At 37.0% G+C, this 14,228-nt stretch overlaps 1 protein-coding gene across 2 annotated transcripts in view; it reads right to left on the bottom strand.

Annotated features, from left to right (window-relative positions):
- The window catches only part of ASXL3 (ASXL transcriptional regulator 3), a gene marked incomplete at both ends in the record, with an annotated part of 167,871 nt that overhangs the window by 74,899 nt on the left and 78,744 nt on the right, over positions 1 to 14,228 (bottom strand). For both annotated transcript variants that reach the window (XM_081252364.1, XM_081252365.1), the window contains 3 exons: positions 643 to 762; positions 1,724 to 1,841; positions 10,267 to 10,388. In XM_081252364.1, the coding sequence (XP_081108490.1) occupies positions 643 to 762; positions 1,724 to 1,841; positions 10,267 to 10,388 (360 nt within the window). The remainder of the gene's footprint in view (positions 1 to 642; positions 763 to 1,723; positions 1,842 to 10,266; positions 10,389 to 14,228) is intronic.

Raw genomic sequence — 14,228 nt, 5'->3', positions numbered from 1 at the left:
ACGTTTATTTTCCTCTTTTTAGTTCCCATATTCCTTTTCCCCCCAAATGCTGCTATTGAGTTCCTGATGAAAAGTTATCAGGAAGGAAATCTTCAAAAGAAAACCTGGTACTGACTTGCGAGACCCAGTAACTGTCTGCCACACTTCTCGGCAATTGTACACTGTTTTTCAGACAAGCACTATTGAATATTTCAAACAGCATAAGATGAAAAGCAAGGCAGAGCAGTTTTACTGCAGCAGACCCCAATGACAGTGTACTCTTCAGTTCAATGAACACTTTACAAAAGTTGCATTTTCCCCCCAATACAATGTATTCTGATAAAGTGAAACCCAGTTGCAGGAAAAAAACACTGCATGTTAGACAGAATTATGACTTGGCAGATAATTACTTGAATACAAAGATCGTTTTAAACCTCTTATCCTTAGCCTCTGCTTCACCCAATAGTATCATTCACAAATTTAGCAACATGCTGAAAATCATTCCATTGTAATATGTTGCCTTCTTTAGCACCCTTTTTGGTTTAGATAAATTGGGAAGATTTAAAAATATCCTTAACTATTAAAGAAAAAAGTCCCCATAACTTCATTCAACAAGATTTAAATATCTAAAATGTGAAATGTTATAGTATATTGAACACTCACCTAAACCAGACTTTTTTAATCGTTTTAAGTGCTGACTCGTTTGTTTTCCAGTGGGGGATTTTTGCCCATGTTTCATTTCTTTATCTGAACTGTCTGCTTCACCATTTTTAGATTCGGATCCTAAAAGAAGGAAATAGTTATTATGTCATTATCTTCCTCTTGCTGTCCTTGAAAAGAAAAATCTCAAATTGTTTTACAAACCATAGATATTATCTCCTTTGCTAAGAGTTAATACACTACCTTTGGCCACAATCTGATTCCTCTACTGTATATAAAGAGAAAAGCCCAATAAATCAATCAAACAGAACAAAAAGCATGAACAGATGGCCTGATAGTGGAGTCAAAGACACGTTCACTGATCTGATAGCTTTTCAAAGAAGCACTCAGATCTTTTGTGAAAATACACGAATAAGCTTCAACAATACTATGCCACTTGGAGACGATGCAAGACCGAGACAGAAGGATGAAGGATGAAGGGAGGCTTGGAGAGAGGGAGAGATCATGCCTTTATTAATAACTTTCTGTTGAAGCAGGAAGAGAAAACGCAAACACCACTCTATAATATACAGAATGGTACATAGCTGATAAAGTGACAGAGGTAAATTAGAAGAAACGGTCAGGGCTGCACTGAGGTGAGAAGAATGCTGCCAGAACACGAAAACTAATAAAGGATTCCTGATTTTGCAGCAGAGGATGGAAAAACAAATTCACACTCACGGAAGGACGGCTTTTGATGGCATTACACATCAGCATGGGGTCCACCATTAAAGTTCAACATTCAAACAAAAGCCAAAGCAACAACAAAAAAATCCACCTAGCAGTACTACACATTTTCTTGCATCTATTGACATTAGCAAATGAAGTCCTTTGATGATGAGCAAGCTTTTGTTTTGTTTTGTTTTTAAGAGCGAAATACCCTATTATTTTTGAATCACTGCAAGAGTCTAAGGTATAAAAAAATTAAATGAAACCTCAAGTGGAAATATTATTCAGTTCCAGAGAAAATTCATGACATCTCTCTTGGTGAGAAAGCCTCCTCCGGGAAGAAACTGGCCAAGCATACAATATTTTAGCTCTTTACCTGAAGGCGAATCCGACTGCTCATCAGACACCTTTAATGGTGTCAAAACAACACGAGGAACAGTCTTGTTTACCATCATTGAGACTCCATTTCTTCTCTTCTGCTGTTGCCTCAAAGCCTACAAAACATGATAATAAAATAGAACATAAAAAATATAGTCAAAATGAGTTCTCATAATTGAATTAAATGATCCACTTGCCCATCATTAGATAGAACCTCTTAAGAGACTTAAATTCCACAGAGTCACTCATTTGTCAGGACTCTTAAGCGTCACCTTCCTGTCATTTTCCCTCAAAAGCATAAAATCAGGCTTTGGCAAAGGGTATAAACCTGAGACCATTTTCGGTAGAATTCTGAAAACAAAGCAGCACATAAAGGTTTGCTCTACCTGAGCAGTGTGGCTTGAGAGCACATGGAATTTGAAACCATGACTCCCAAGGAAAAGAAATGTAAAATAAATGTTTCAAGACCAGGATAAAAATATATGTCTGCACTTCTCTTGCAGGTGCGTCCTCTCCAGTGGGCTGCTCAGTCAATCAAGTTAACACCGAGTGTCATCAGTATGTACAGCAGGTAAGGACTACAGTATTGATGCACTCACTCAGCCGCGGGGAGCGCTGCACAAAATCACTGAACATGGCAGGAATCATTTATTTCTGTGAAGGGAATCAGTCCTAATCTTGGAAACCTTGCAGCACTTGGCTTCTGTCTGCTTGACTTTGGGCATTAACCTTCAGAACACGAACATTACGGCATTCTGGCAAAACCAGGGAAGAGAAGACCGATACGAGAATAAATTGCTCCAAATGGGAGTGCTTTGTGTTTCATAAATGAATCAACCATGGTGATGATAATGTACTGAAAAGACACTGGAAAGTTTTGACATACAGCTTATCTAGCTGATCGTTTTATGCAGAAAATTACCTGTAATAAAAAGGGTCTTAAGCAGACACAATTGAAGAGAAGATAAATTCACGATTCCAGGAATACTAAAACTCCTCAAAAGGTTAAAAGGCTGACCACAGTCTCCAACCTTTTAATTCCTTGTTTCTGTGTAATTTCTACCAATTCTATAACATTTCAGTTACTCGACTAATGTCCTTTGACCAATAGTTGTCACAGTCTCCTGAAATACTGCATTGACTGTCTATCCCCTTGCTGACAGAAACAATATCATTTGCAAAGGGTTTTACCTGAATGTCCAACTCGTTGACCATAAGATTTAGCAATCAAATAACTGCAGATGTGAAAAATTTCATTGACCATAAGATTTAACTATCAAATAACTGCAGATGTGAAAAATTAAGTATCACTTAAATGAGAAAAGACATATTCAGAGGAGATTTAAAACCACGTGGGAAAGTGAATGGCTTGGGAAATCGCTTACAAATGATACTGTTGCTAATAATAACAGGATACATCTTCCCTTCAATTCTTACAGTTATTGACCTTTTATAAAGTACTAGGCACTGTGGGCGGACAGGAGATACAAAAATGAATAAGAGGCCATCCTCCTCACCTTTAGCTTGCTGGCAATAATATTCTGAATGAGAGCATGTATGCTATAAAATATTTATGACATTTACTCTTTCATTAAGGTGTGTACATAATTGCATAAATCTCTCTAGCCTTGTGTGAGAACTCCGAGCACTTTGTAGACATTAACCTATCAATCCAATGATAAAACAGAATGAGGCAACGCAGTACCTGAAATTACAATTAGGCCCATCTTTACCCACTATGTAAGACGTCACAAAACAATTAAAACCTGTATAAAGAGTGATTAGTTTTTAGGAGTCTTTACATCATAGATTTCAAACTTTTCCCTTGGCAATCCAAATAGGCATTTTAAAAATACTCATTTTATGGCATGGTGGGGAGGTGTATTTTGGAAAATGTTGATTAAGAAAAAAAGAGATGATATAACAAGAGGCTTAGAAGCTGGAATCATAAAGTCAAAGATGACATGTCTTTTTACAGTGTTTGTAGTAAATAATTATTAAAGTAACAAAACTTTTGTCCTCAATTTTTAGAGCGGAGAAGACTCTATTACAGAAAAATTAGCAGTTGGACAGAAATAAACCTTGATATACATAATGTAATAAGAAGAAAAACCCAAGGCTATTCTGAATTTTAAACAGCCAAGCTGGAGCCAAGGTAGGGATAAAGAATGCTAGTCAATATTGAGCCCATTTCTATGGTCTCAATGATTTTTTACTGAATATGTATTTCCTGCTCAGAAATTTGAACAATATTTCCTGGTACAACATTTTCTTAAATACTGAAATGCAACACCATGTGCCTGTAAGTGATAAAAAACTATGCCTATCATTTCAATGATTGTTTTAAGTGTATTAAAAATACACACTTTTTTTTTTTTTGCTTTACCTCTGAAAAACAAGCATTATTTTTTTATCCCAAATAACATTTCTAGGGTCAAATAAGCAAAACTTGGGAAGCCTTTTTTAATATGACGCCAGTCACAGTAGTAAAGCCCGCAGGCTAGTAAACAAACTCAGGAGTATCAGAGTTCAGCTATGAGAAGGGGCAACTTGATAGCATTTACTAGATACGTAGCCATTTTAGGCTACCTTGAGGATTCGAATTCACGTTCTAGAGCCATTTTAGGCTACCTTGAGGATTCCAATTCACTTTCTAGAAAGCAGGATTTATTTGACTGTGGACCCTGGGGATACCCTCCGAGCAGATCAGAATGTGGATGGAGGGGAAAAAACCAATGTTGACTCAACTGAGATGTCTGAGATAGTTTGGGCTGGCTCCAAACAAGAGAACTCTAGCACCTGTTATGTCCACAAGGCAGGTAGTAGTATAGTGATTCCCAGTTCCTCACTCCAGGGCACGCCTTCTGCAAATAAAGAGGCTAGCTGCTCATGGTCTGTGTGTTTGTTTGCTTTGGTTAGATACCTATATTTCTGCAACTACGTGCCCATGGGCCCCTCACACATGCTGCGTGTTTCCTCCTCCCAATCCCCTGAAAACTGTGCAATTATTTTTGGACCACACTAGCTGGGGTAAGACCATGACAAGGGGGAGGCTGAGGACTGGGGCACATATACCCCATTGGAGGTGGTAGTAATGACTCAAGAGAAGCAATACAACTGGATTTGTAGGTGAGTTTTCCTGTTTCAAACAATGTGCCAGACAAAACAGAGGTCTCTGAGCCAAATTCAGCCTGAGGGCATCAATTTTGGATACCTGCTAATAAACACCTTTCCCAAAGTTCCTCACCTCCCCCCAAAAATGAGTCTGACCACTGCCCAAGAGAGGTATTAAAAGCTCCCTCTTCTACTGTGCTGACTTGCAGCAGAACAGGGGCTGATGCAGAGCTGTCTTAACGACTGTGCGGTATGAGGCTGTAGAATCAGAGAACTAACTAGCTGAGTAATGCTGAGTAAATTACTAGGGTAAATGTCTCTGTAAAACAGAGACAGCAATGTTGGTAAGGCTTTTTAAATAGGAACTCCACAGAGCTATGTTTCATATAGGCTTTTGGGGGATGGTCGATGGCCACCTGGCCTCCTCTCAGTAAGTCCTTTGAGGCTGTGTCTAGCACCCTGCTTCACAACAGGGTACTCCTGTATCCCATTATCCTTAATTCTGAGCTGTAGCTAACATTCCAAGAGAACAAGAAAACTTCCTATTTTATGCTACAAATATAACAGAGGTTAAATGCAATTTACCCTGTAATTATCTAAGTTTGGGTACCCCAGCCTGGAAAATATACATCCATGTAATAGCTTAAGAAAATACAATTAGGAAGGCCACTTTTGATGGTCATGGAAGATTTGCTCTGCACAAAGATACCCTGAAAGGGGAGATTTCTTTGTTGTTGTGACAACTTGGGGATGGGATGACTTTCTCTATTCTACACCAAAGGTTTTAATTAGCTAGTGGTGGCCCTGTTGATCAATCTATAGCATGGTTTTATTTTGACACTAATATTATACAATAAGTCTTACTATATTAGCCTAGATTCATTTTAGGAAGATGATATCAGTGAAGTACCTCCAACTACTCAACCCTTAGGGATACAATGGAATGCTAACGGAATATCTTACTGAACAACTTTAAATCCTAATTTCAATTCTAGAAAGAAGCGATACCGAAACCTAAATAAACAAGCAGATGGCAAGTGTAAATGCAGTCTACTAAAAGGCTTGTCTTTCAAACTGCCCAGACATATAATGTCCTCATGCCCAAACTACACAGAGTACATTGGACTTGCCAAGTTTAGTACTTCCAGGTATCATTCAATATGAAGGAAATTTACAGGCTTGTACTTGGAAATAAACTTACTTATTTAAGGAAGCCAACATAACAGAGCTAAACCAGTCTAGGAAAGTAAAGATCATATCACACAATTACAATTCTGGCTTCAAGTGAAAATCAAAAGATGCTGAGTGAGCATGCTTTCCTCTAGAGAGGTATCACAACATTCTCTTGTAAAAAGAGACAGAAAACCTTTAGATAAACATTTTATTTTTTAAACAGAAAGCGTGGGATAACTCTAAAAACCTGGAAGAATTCTCATTTCCACCCCAATGAAAAATAAAGTAAAATCTAAAGCCAGAGGCCTTCATGTTAACTTGGAATTTGCATAAACAAGTAATACCTTCTTTGTTTTCATAGAGAAAGAATACCAACAATGTAACTTAAGAATGCACTGGATGCAGTAAGCCCTTCACTGAGAAATCGGAAAATAGCACATGCCGTGAATGCTAAAATAATGAGAAATACACACATATGAAACAGCTGGCTGTGTCAGGCACCAACAATGTGCATTGTTGCTAGAATGCTAAATGTCAACACCCACGTCCAGAAACTGCTATCATGCAACATAACCTTTGGACTTTCACAGTACTGGTCAAACATATAGAGCGAAAGCAAAATACCAGGAATATGTCTGTTTTGCGATATGAAGAAGGAAAAGGATCTCCAACTTTATGAATAAACTCTACCACCCTAAATAAATAATGCAGGAAGTCAAAGAAGCCAACAGGAACAACACAGAAAGGTTCTGCTCTCCATGATGTTACCTCCCATCATAACAGACCTCAACCCATCCTTTTTTAACCTTGTATTTGATTCTGCTGTTTAGAAACTTCCCAAATTTAATCTTTCTTAATTATGCTTCCTTGAAATTCAAAATCGAATCATTTCACACCTTTTAGGATCATTAAAGCTAAAATACCAAGGCAGAAAGAAGACAGGGAACAAGGTAATAATCAGCAATCTGTTATTCTCCAGGGGCTTCTGAATATGCTTATCGTGAAGATCCTATTCAGAAATATAACTACTGAAATAACAACATGCTATTCATGCAATTACACCCAACATATGATATTAACTAATGTTTTGATGATTAGAAAGTTAAAAGGACCCAAATATTAGGAGCAATGAAAGTACTCTACATCAATAGCCAAGGGGCATTATCGCCTCCATATTGTCCAGCCTATAATTACACTGCAATCAACAGCAGTGCAAAGTTAAAGCACCCACTCTCTGCAGCATCATGCTTTGGGTGGGGGTGAGGGCTTCAGAGCTGGGAAATTATGTCTGGTTTATTTTGCATGAGGTTTGTTTTAAATTATTTTTCTTCACTATACTTATGCATATAAAGCTACTAGGTTTTGTTTTTGTTTTTTTTTTTTCACCTACTTCTTTCTAAGAATCTATGCTGGACAAGCTATAGTTGAACTACTAAAACCCCACTGACTCAGAATATACTTCTAGTAAAATGGTAAAAGCTAACACACCCAAGTACCTCCCTTTAATATGTGCCGATACTGAACATAAGCAGTCTGTGTCAGGAAATAATATTCTTAATGACTATGTTTCCCTTGCATTATACAAATACTCAAGAATGTAGATTTCCTTGGATAATGTCAAAAATCCATCTATCCTATTATATAGCATATGCTAAAAGGAACTACTAGTTAAGAAGGCAGAATCTGAAACTGTGATTCTAGGTTCAAATGTCATCTCCAAGATATACTCACTGGACAATCTTGTGTAAGTTCCTCTGGGTGGTAGCTTCCTCATTTGAAAAATATTTTAAAGGGTTATTTTAAAGGATTTGTATGAGGACTAAACAGCATAGGGCCTATTAATACAGAGAATAATGTCTAGAATTCATAAAAATAAATGACAGCTAATGTAATTATTATTAGGTTATTTGGCTGGCCCTACATTGGTGAGATTATGATTTGTTCCTGTATGTGTACACACAAAACATATTCACAACCATGGAAAATATATATATATGGATATATAATGGCACATACACTTACAAAGAATTCTACATGGTCACAGCCGTTCAACTATCAAAAAGAAAGCTGCAGATTTGCTGAGGCTGCTACAATTTAAAATGCCGCATGTTCAGTCAATTTTTGAAATGCTGTCTGAAGAAACTCAGCAATTATAGGGAATCTGGGCAAAATTCTGCAAGAACAGCTTTTCTTCTAAATGTATTTCCAGTATGAATTTGATTATTAATCAAACATTAGCATATCTGCTCTATATTGTGCCATATTGTATGGGTAACTAATTTGTTACTTGGTTATACAACAAGAAGTTTTAAGACATTAATAAATAGCTCTTTGAGGACACTGAGAAGCTTACAGGGCAGGGTTTTTAAAACAAGGCTTAGACCCTAATCAAGCAAGTGGCACTTCCCACGAACATGTGCTCTACAACAAAACAAAATAAACAAACAAAAATCCCCACTAACTCAAAGCTGTGTAATGTTTTAGTAATTGTAAAAAAAAAAAAAAAAAAAAAGTTCAAAGGATATGAAACCAAAATGAAGAAAGTAAAAAATAATGAGGCATGGCAATACAGAGATGTGAATGTTAATCTGTACACTCACATGGAGGAAGATTTCACAGTGTATACACATTTTCTAAATCACTGCTTTTCAGAAGTATGAGTTTCATTTATGATTGCATCTGTGTTTCTTAAATGCTCCAGTTACCAGTATCCAGTTTTGTATCTTTCGTTCCATCCTGGTTAGTGTTTTAGTACCTGCATCCTATTTGCCACCTGAATCAGCCTTTTTCCAGGCTTCCCTACCATCATACATTCTTTATTTCACCAATTAAAAAGGGATCTCAACACTGAATTCAATTTTGTTCTTTGGCATCTATAACATTTCTCAAGAGCAATGATACAAATGGCAAGCTCAGTAAAGAGTATTTGACCTCTGCAGGATGAAACACTGTTACTACCCTAAATATAATACCAATGAAAGGAAATACTGCAATTTCAGTAGTTAACACAGAATTTAAAAGTGACAGAATTCACTACAAAAATGTTAAGTTTCTTTCCTAAGTTTCCTTGTTTGTAATAGAGGAGTAGGTGGAGACTTTCTAAGTCTAGGGGATTGGATTGAATATTAAGTAGCTTTACAGGCTGGTGGGACTTTAAAAACATGTTAAACTTTATTTAAATACACGGCTTCTCCTTCTTGCTATAAATATATCAGTTAGAATGACACCTCTATTCCTAGACTTGGTAAGGGTCAGCAAGGGGTGAAGTGGAGGTGGCTGTCTCAGCAGGATGAAAATAAAAAATGAAGAAAGCAGTTAAACAAGGGAAAACCATGAATTCAGGACTAAATATGTAAGCTTTATATTTATTGACCTTATTACTATTACAATCATGCAATGTTCCCCTCTAACCATAGCATCTCTTTCTTTTCTTCTGGGCACATTCAGCATTTCTGGGCTGGGTAGCAGAAGCTAACATTTATTGAGTGATTATTATGGACCACTCATTCTACCACATGCTTTCAGTGTATCACCTCACTTAATTCTTAGATCATTCCCATGTGAAGGGTACTTTTATTTTCTACATCTTCTAGAGAAGGAGTTTAAGATTCAGAGGAGAGAAGTAGCTTACCCAGAGTCACACAGTAGCAAGGGTTGTAAGCAGCTTATGTCTGAGTCCAGAGCCCAACATTATAACCACACTTCCCAGCACTGTCTCTGGACAAGGACACACAACTCAAGACTGCTTACGTAATGTTGGGATGATACTGCAAAGTTGACCTCTATTCAGCACCAAACGCACTAATGGATAGCCTACATACAAGCAAGGCACGATTGCTATTTTTCTTATTTATAACAATGCATTTCAGTAATAAGAAAGACATTACATTTATTTTGACGTCGACTATCAGATAAACACAAGACCATAAAGGGAGACATTGTTTTTAAAATATGCAACGCATGTATGAACCCAATATACTTGCTATAAAACACACACACACAAAATCTTAGTTCTATATGATTCCAAACACATTTTCCCTCTTCTATTTTACATCAAAGGTCTCAGCCGAGCCTCTCCTAGTTTTTAGCATAGATTCAAATCAGCATATTGAATATTAAGGGATTAGTTGAATCTAGGACATCTCTGTTGCTTTCTGATTACTATGTTCTTATTTATTTTACTTTCTATGCATTACTTCCATTACCTTAAGTAGGTAGAACTGAGGGACAAAGAAGAAATGCCAGCAACCTTACCTGCTTGAGAGCCTTTTTGGTGTGTTGCTGAAAGGAAGACACTAACTTGCTCTGCACTGCTGTGTTAGGAAGGCTTGAGTCTCGAGTGGAAGATGCCTCATCAGTTACCTGCTTCGCACAAACTAGAAACAGAGAGACAATGATATTACTAATTTGAATTCCTTTTTTTATAGCCACTGTAATTACCTCACTTGGAGCTTTTCTCCAATTGAAAATGGTACGTAAAATAAGGCAAAATAGCACAGTAAAAAGAAGAGTACCTCGATTTAAAAGACGGGATCATTTAATAATTGTGTGGCCACGGTTACACTGAACCTCTCTAAGCCTCGGTTTCCTTACCCATTCATTGATGATAATTTCTATGTTTTGGGCTATTGTATAGACATAAAAAAGAACACAATATCTGTCTCAAGAGTTGGGAGTCAGTAGGTACTTCCTGGAGCTGAGTAGGGAGGCTGGGCAATGCACAGCATTCTGAAGAAAGAATCTACATTGATGAAATTGTTTTCAATCTACCAACCTCAGAGGTACTATGATTCTTTTATTTAACAGCCCTACTTCTACAGAATCTATGGTCTACTGGGGTGTGTGTATCCTCTTCTATGGGTCAAGGCAAACAGCATGGAGAAGGAAAAATGAAATCTGAGATGCTGGGTGTCAACTGAAGAGAATTACTTTCAAGAAAATCATGTCCTCTGCAGATTACAATATAATCTGCTCATTTTTTTTTTTTTTTTTTTTTTTTTTACCAGAGTCAAGCTTTCCGGGCACCTAGTCTATAGAAGTCAAGCCCACCATCACTTTCTGCTCTATGACACCTGTGCTGGAGCTCCAACGCTTCTTTCTGGTCTCCTCGGACATTCCGCCTGGGAGACCAGATTTCACACTTTGGCAGCAGTGTAGATGCAGGCCTTCTCTGTGTACTTGATGGGAGAAGGAGTTTATTTGGAAAATCAAAGTGAGGAAGCACTATGATTAGTGGCAGAATGAAGGCATATGTCAAATACAGGAGGCAAGGGGAAGCTAGATGCAAGAAAACAGCTTGAGAACATATTGTAAAATCTCAAAATAAGACTTCTTAAGGGCACCAGGGTTTACGCTAATCCAAGAAAATTTTCCAAGGAACAGTAACTTGGGAGGATTCTGACCTGAGTTTTAAAGGAAGATGGAGGAGTTAAAAATGATTCTAGTCAAAAATGGAGGCATATGCAATCCCACTACTGGGCATATACCCTGAGAAAACCATAATTCAAAAAGAGTCATGTACCACAATGTTCATTGCAGCTCTATTTACAATAGCCAGGACATGGAAGCAACCTAAGTGTCCATCAACAGATGAATGGATAAAGAAGATGTGGCACATATATGCAATGGAATATTACTCAGCCATAAAAGGAAACGAATTGAGTTATTTGTAGTGAGGTCGATGGACCTAGAGTCTGTCATACAGAGTAAAGTAAGTCAGAAAGAGAAAAACAAATACAGTATGTTAATACATATGTGTATATATATATATATATATATATATATATATATATATATATATATATATGGAATCTAAAAAAAAATGGTTCTCATGAACCTAGGGGCAGGACAGGAATAAAGATGCAGATGTAGAGAATGGACTTGAGGACACGGGGATTGGGAAGGGTAAGCTGGGACGAAGTGAGAGAGTGGCATGGACATATATACACTACCAAATGTAAAACAGATAGCTAGTGGGAAGCAGCTGCATAGCACAGGGAGATCAGTTCCGTGCTTTGTGACCACCTAGAGGGCTGGGATAGGGAGGGTGGGAGGGAGACGTAAGAGGGAGGGGTTATGGGGGTATATGTATGCATATATCTGATTCACTTTGTTATACAGCAGAAACTAATACAACATTGTAAAGCAATTATACTCCAATAAAGATGCTAAAAAGAAAAAAGATCTATACACCTCCCACCAAATACTTTATCTTCCACGTTACTAACTATAGTTCAATGCTTATTTAAAATATTTTATTTTTATATGAAACATAAATACAATAAAATGTACAAATCATAAGAGTTAAAAAAAATGGAGGCATATGCACATGTTAGTGTCGAGAGCACTGCTTTAGATGGACTCAAGCTCATGTTGCCTAGAAATGAACATGTGGTCCATGAAAGAGCATACTTGGAAAAAAGAGTTAATCAAGTTTTGTTTTAGTAACAGAAAGTAATCAGGAAGCCAAAACGAACACGTTTTGGAAGATAAAATAATTGTTAGTTATTAATGCCAGGTGCTGGACATATGGGATCTCATTTCATCCTCACAGCTTCCTTGCGAGATGGAAAAGTATCATCTCCACATTGAAGAGAGAAAACCAGAGCTCAGAAAGGGTCAATAACTTGCCCACGGTCACACAGCCAAGTGAAACAGCAGAGCTGGGGTCCAAGGCCAGGTCCATAATCTTCCGCTTAGAATATCTGGCTTCAAGACCAAGAACTGATACAAAAAATTTAATGTTTAAAGAAGTTTAATTTACATGCGTCATGTTGGAGGACCTGAAACAGGAAGTTAATGAGGGTACAGGGAACAAGACGTTGAGCTCTGACAAGAAAAAACTGAGAGCGATCGGCCCAGGAAACACTAAGGTTGAAGCTGCAAAAGGATTTGCCCAGGGGTACAGGGAGAGAAGTCCCTGAGTTTAAGACCAGGTAACTTTTTTCTATTCAATACAATATGACATTTTTTGCTTAAAACAGTCTAAATGTTCTAGTAAAGAAACATTTTATAACACTGCTTGCATAAACTATGGCTTCTAGGCTTCTCTCCTTGGAATCATCACTAATTTGTAACACTTTGCCAAAGCTTACTTATCAAGAAAGATTAGAAATAATCATAGGTTTATATTCTAAAGATAAATTTATTTTTGTACTGATTACATAGATGGCCTTTTCAATGTTCTGGAGTCGATACGAAGTGTGACAAACTGGGGAGGTGAGAGGAAGGTGGCAGATAGGATATACGATCTCAAATGAACAGACCTAAATGGATGGAATGTAAGCCCAGCCAGAAGTAAAGTGTGCATTAGCAAATACATTTCATTACTTTCACATTCTTAAATTAGTATTGCCACCTAGAAAAATACAAACTTAATGGTAGTTAAAAAGGATAACCAAATACAGTACATGGGTTTCAGGAAATTTGTGGAAAACAGGAGAATGCTTCTGCTTACTGGACATAGAAACACATTTACTAATTTTCTTAGGAAATGATTTTATTCCTAAGTGTAAGTGTTTCAAAGGTAAACTTCAATGCAGCAGGATCAAAAAAACAACAAATAATGAATCAGCGTAGATGTAATCAAAGCTTTATGTCTTATATTTTGTGACTGCTACAATAAGCAGTATACAATCAGCTGTCACTTCCTGAGGATAATAGATATCTAAGTTACGACTTGCTCTATTTGTTCCTGACCTAGGAAACCACAGGGTATTGTGATACCTATTTCAGTATACACTGAATGGTTGTTTAAATTCACTACTGCACTGTGTTAAGAGTGATTCACATATATTTACATATAGTGTTTCCAAAAGAAAGATTCTGTTCAACTTTACCAGAATTTCATTTGGAGGGCAGGACAATAAAACTGAAACAAGCATCAAGGAATACTGTGAAGTTTTTTCTTGAGGTGATTCAATTTCCTTTACCTCAACTCTGTTTTACTCTATCTTACATTCACATTCCAGCCTAGACCCAAGTGAAGCATCATGAGAATTCCTTTACTACAGAGTCATTTTCCTACCTGATACCCGATTCCTCTTTCTGAAGTTGGTCCTATTTCTCTGGGTCAAACCATTGTCCCTAATTATTTATTTCTGATAAAATAATTATAGAACTTTAAAGAAAGTAAATGTAATAGAAAATAAAATGTATGAATGTTCCTTTGGATCTAAAACTTATTTTAAAGGGAAAAAATTCAGGAATAAAAATGA

This window comes from Mesoplodon bidens, assembly GCF_964165515.1.
Source record: "Mesoplodon bidens genome assembly, chromosome: 13".
NCBI classification, from domain to species: Eukaryota; Metazoa; Chordata; class Mammalia; order Artiodactyla; family Ziphiidae; genus Mesoplodon; species Mesoplodon bidens.
Note: the sequence above shows the minus strand (reverse complement) of the source record. Positions and strands in the feature narration are given on the sequence as shown.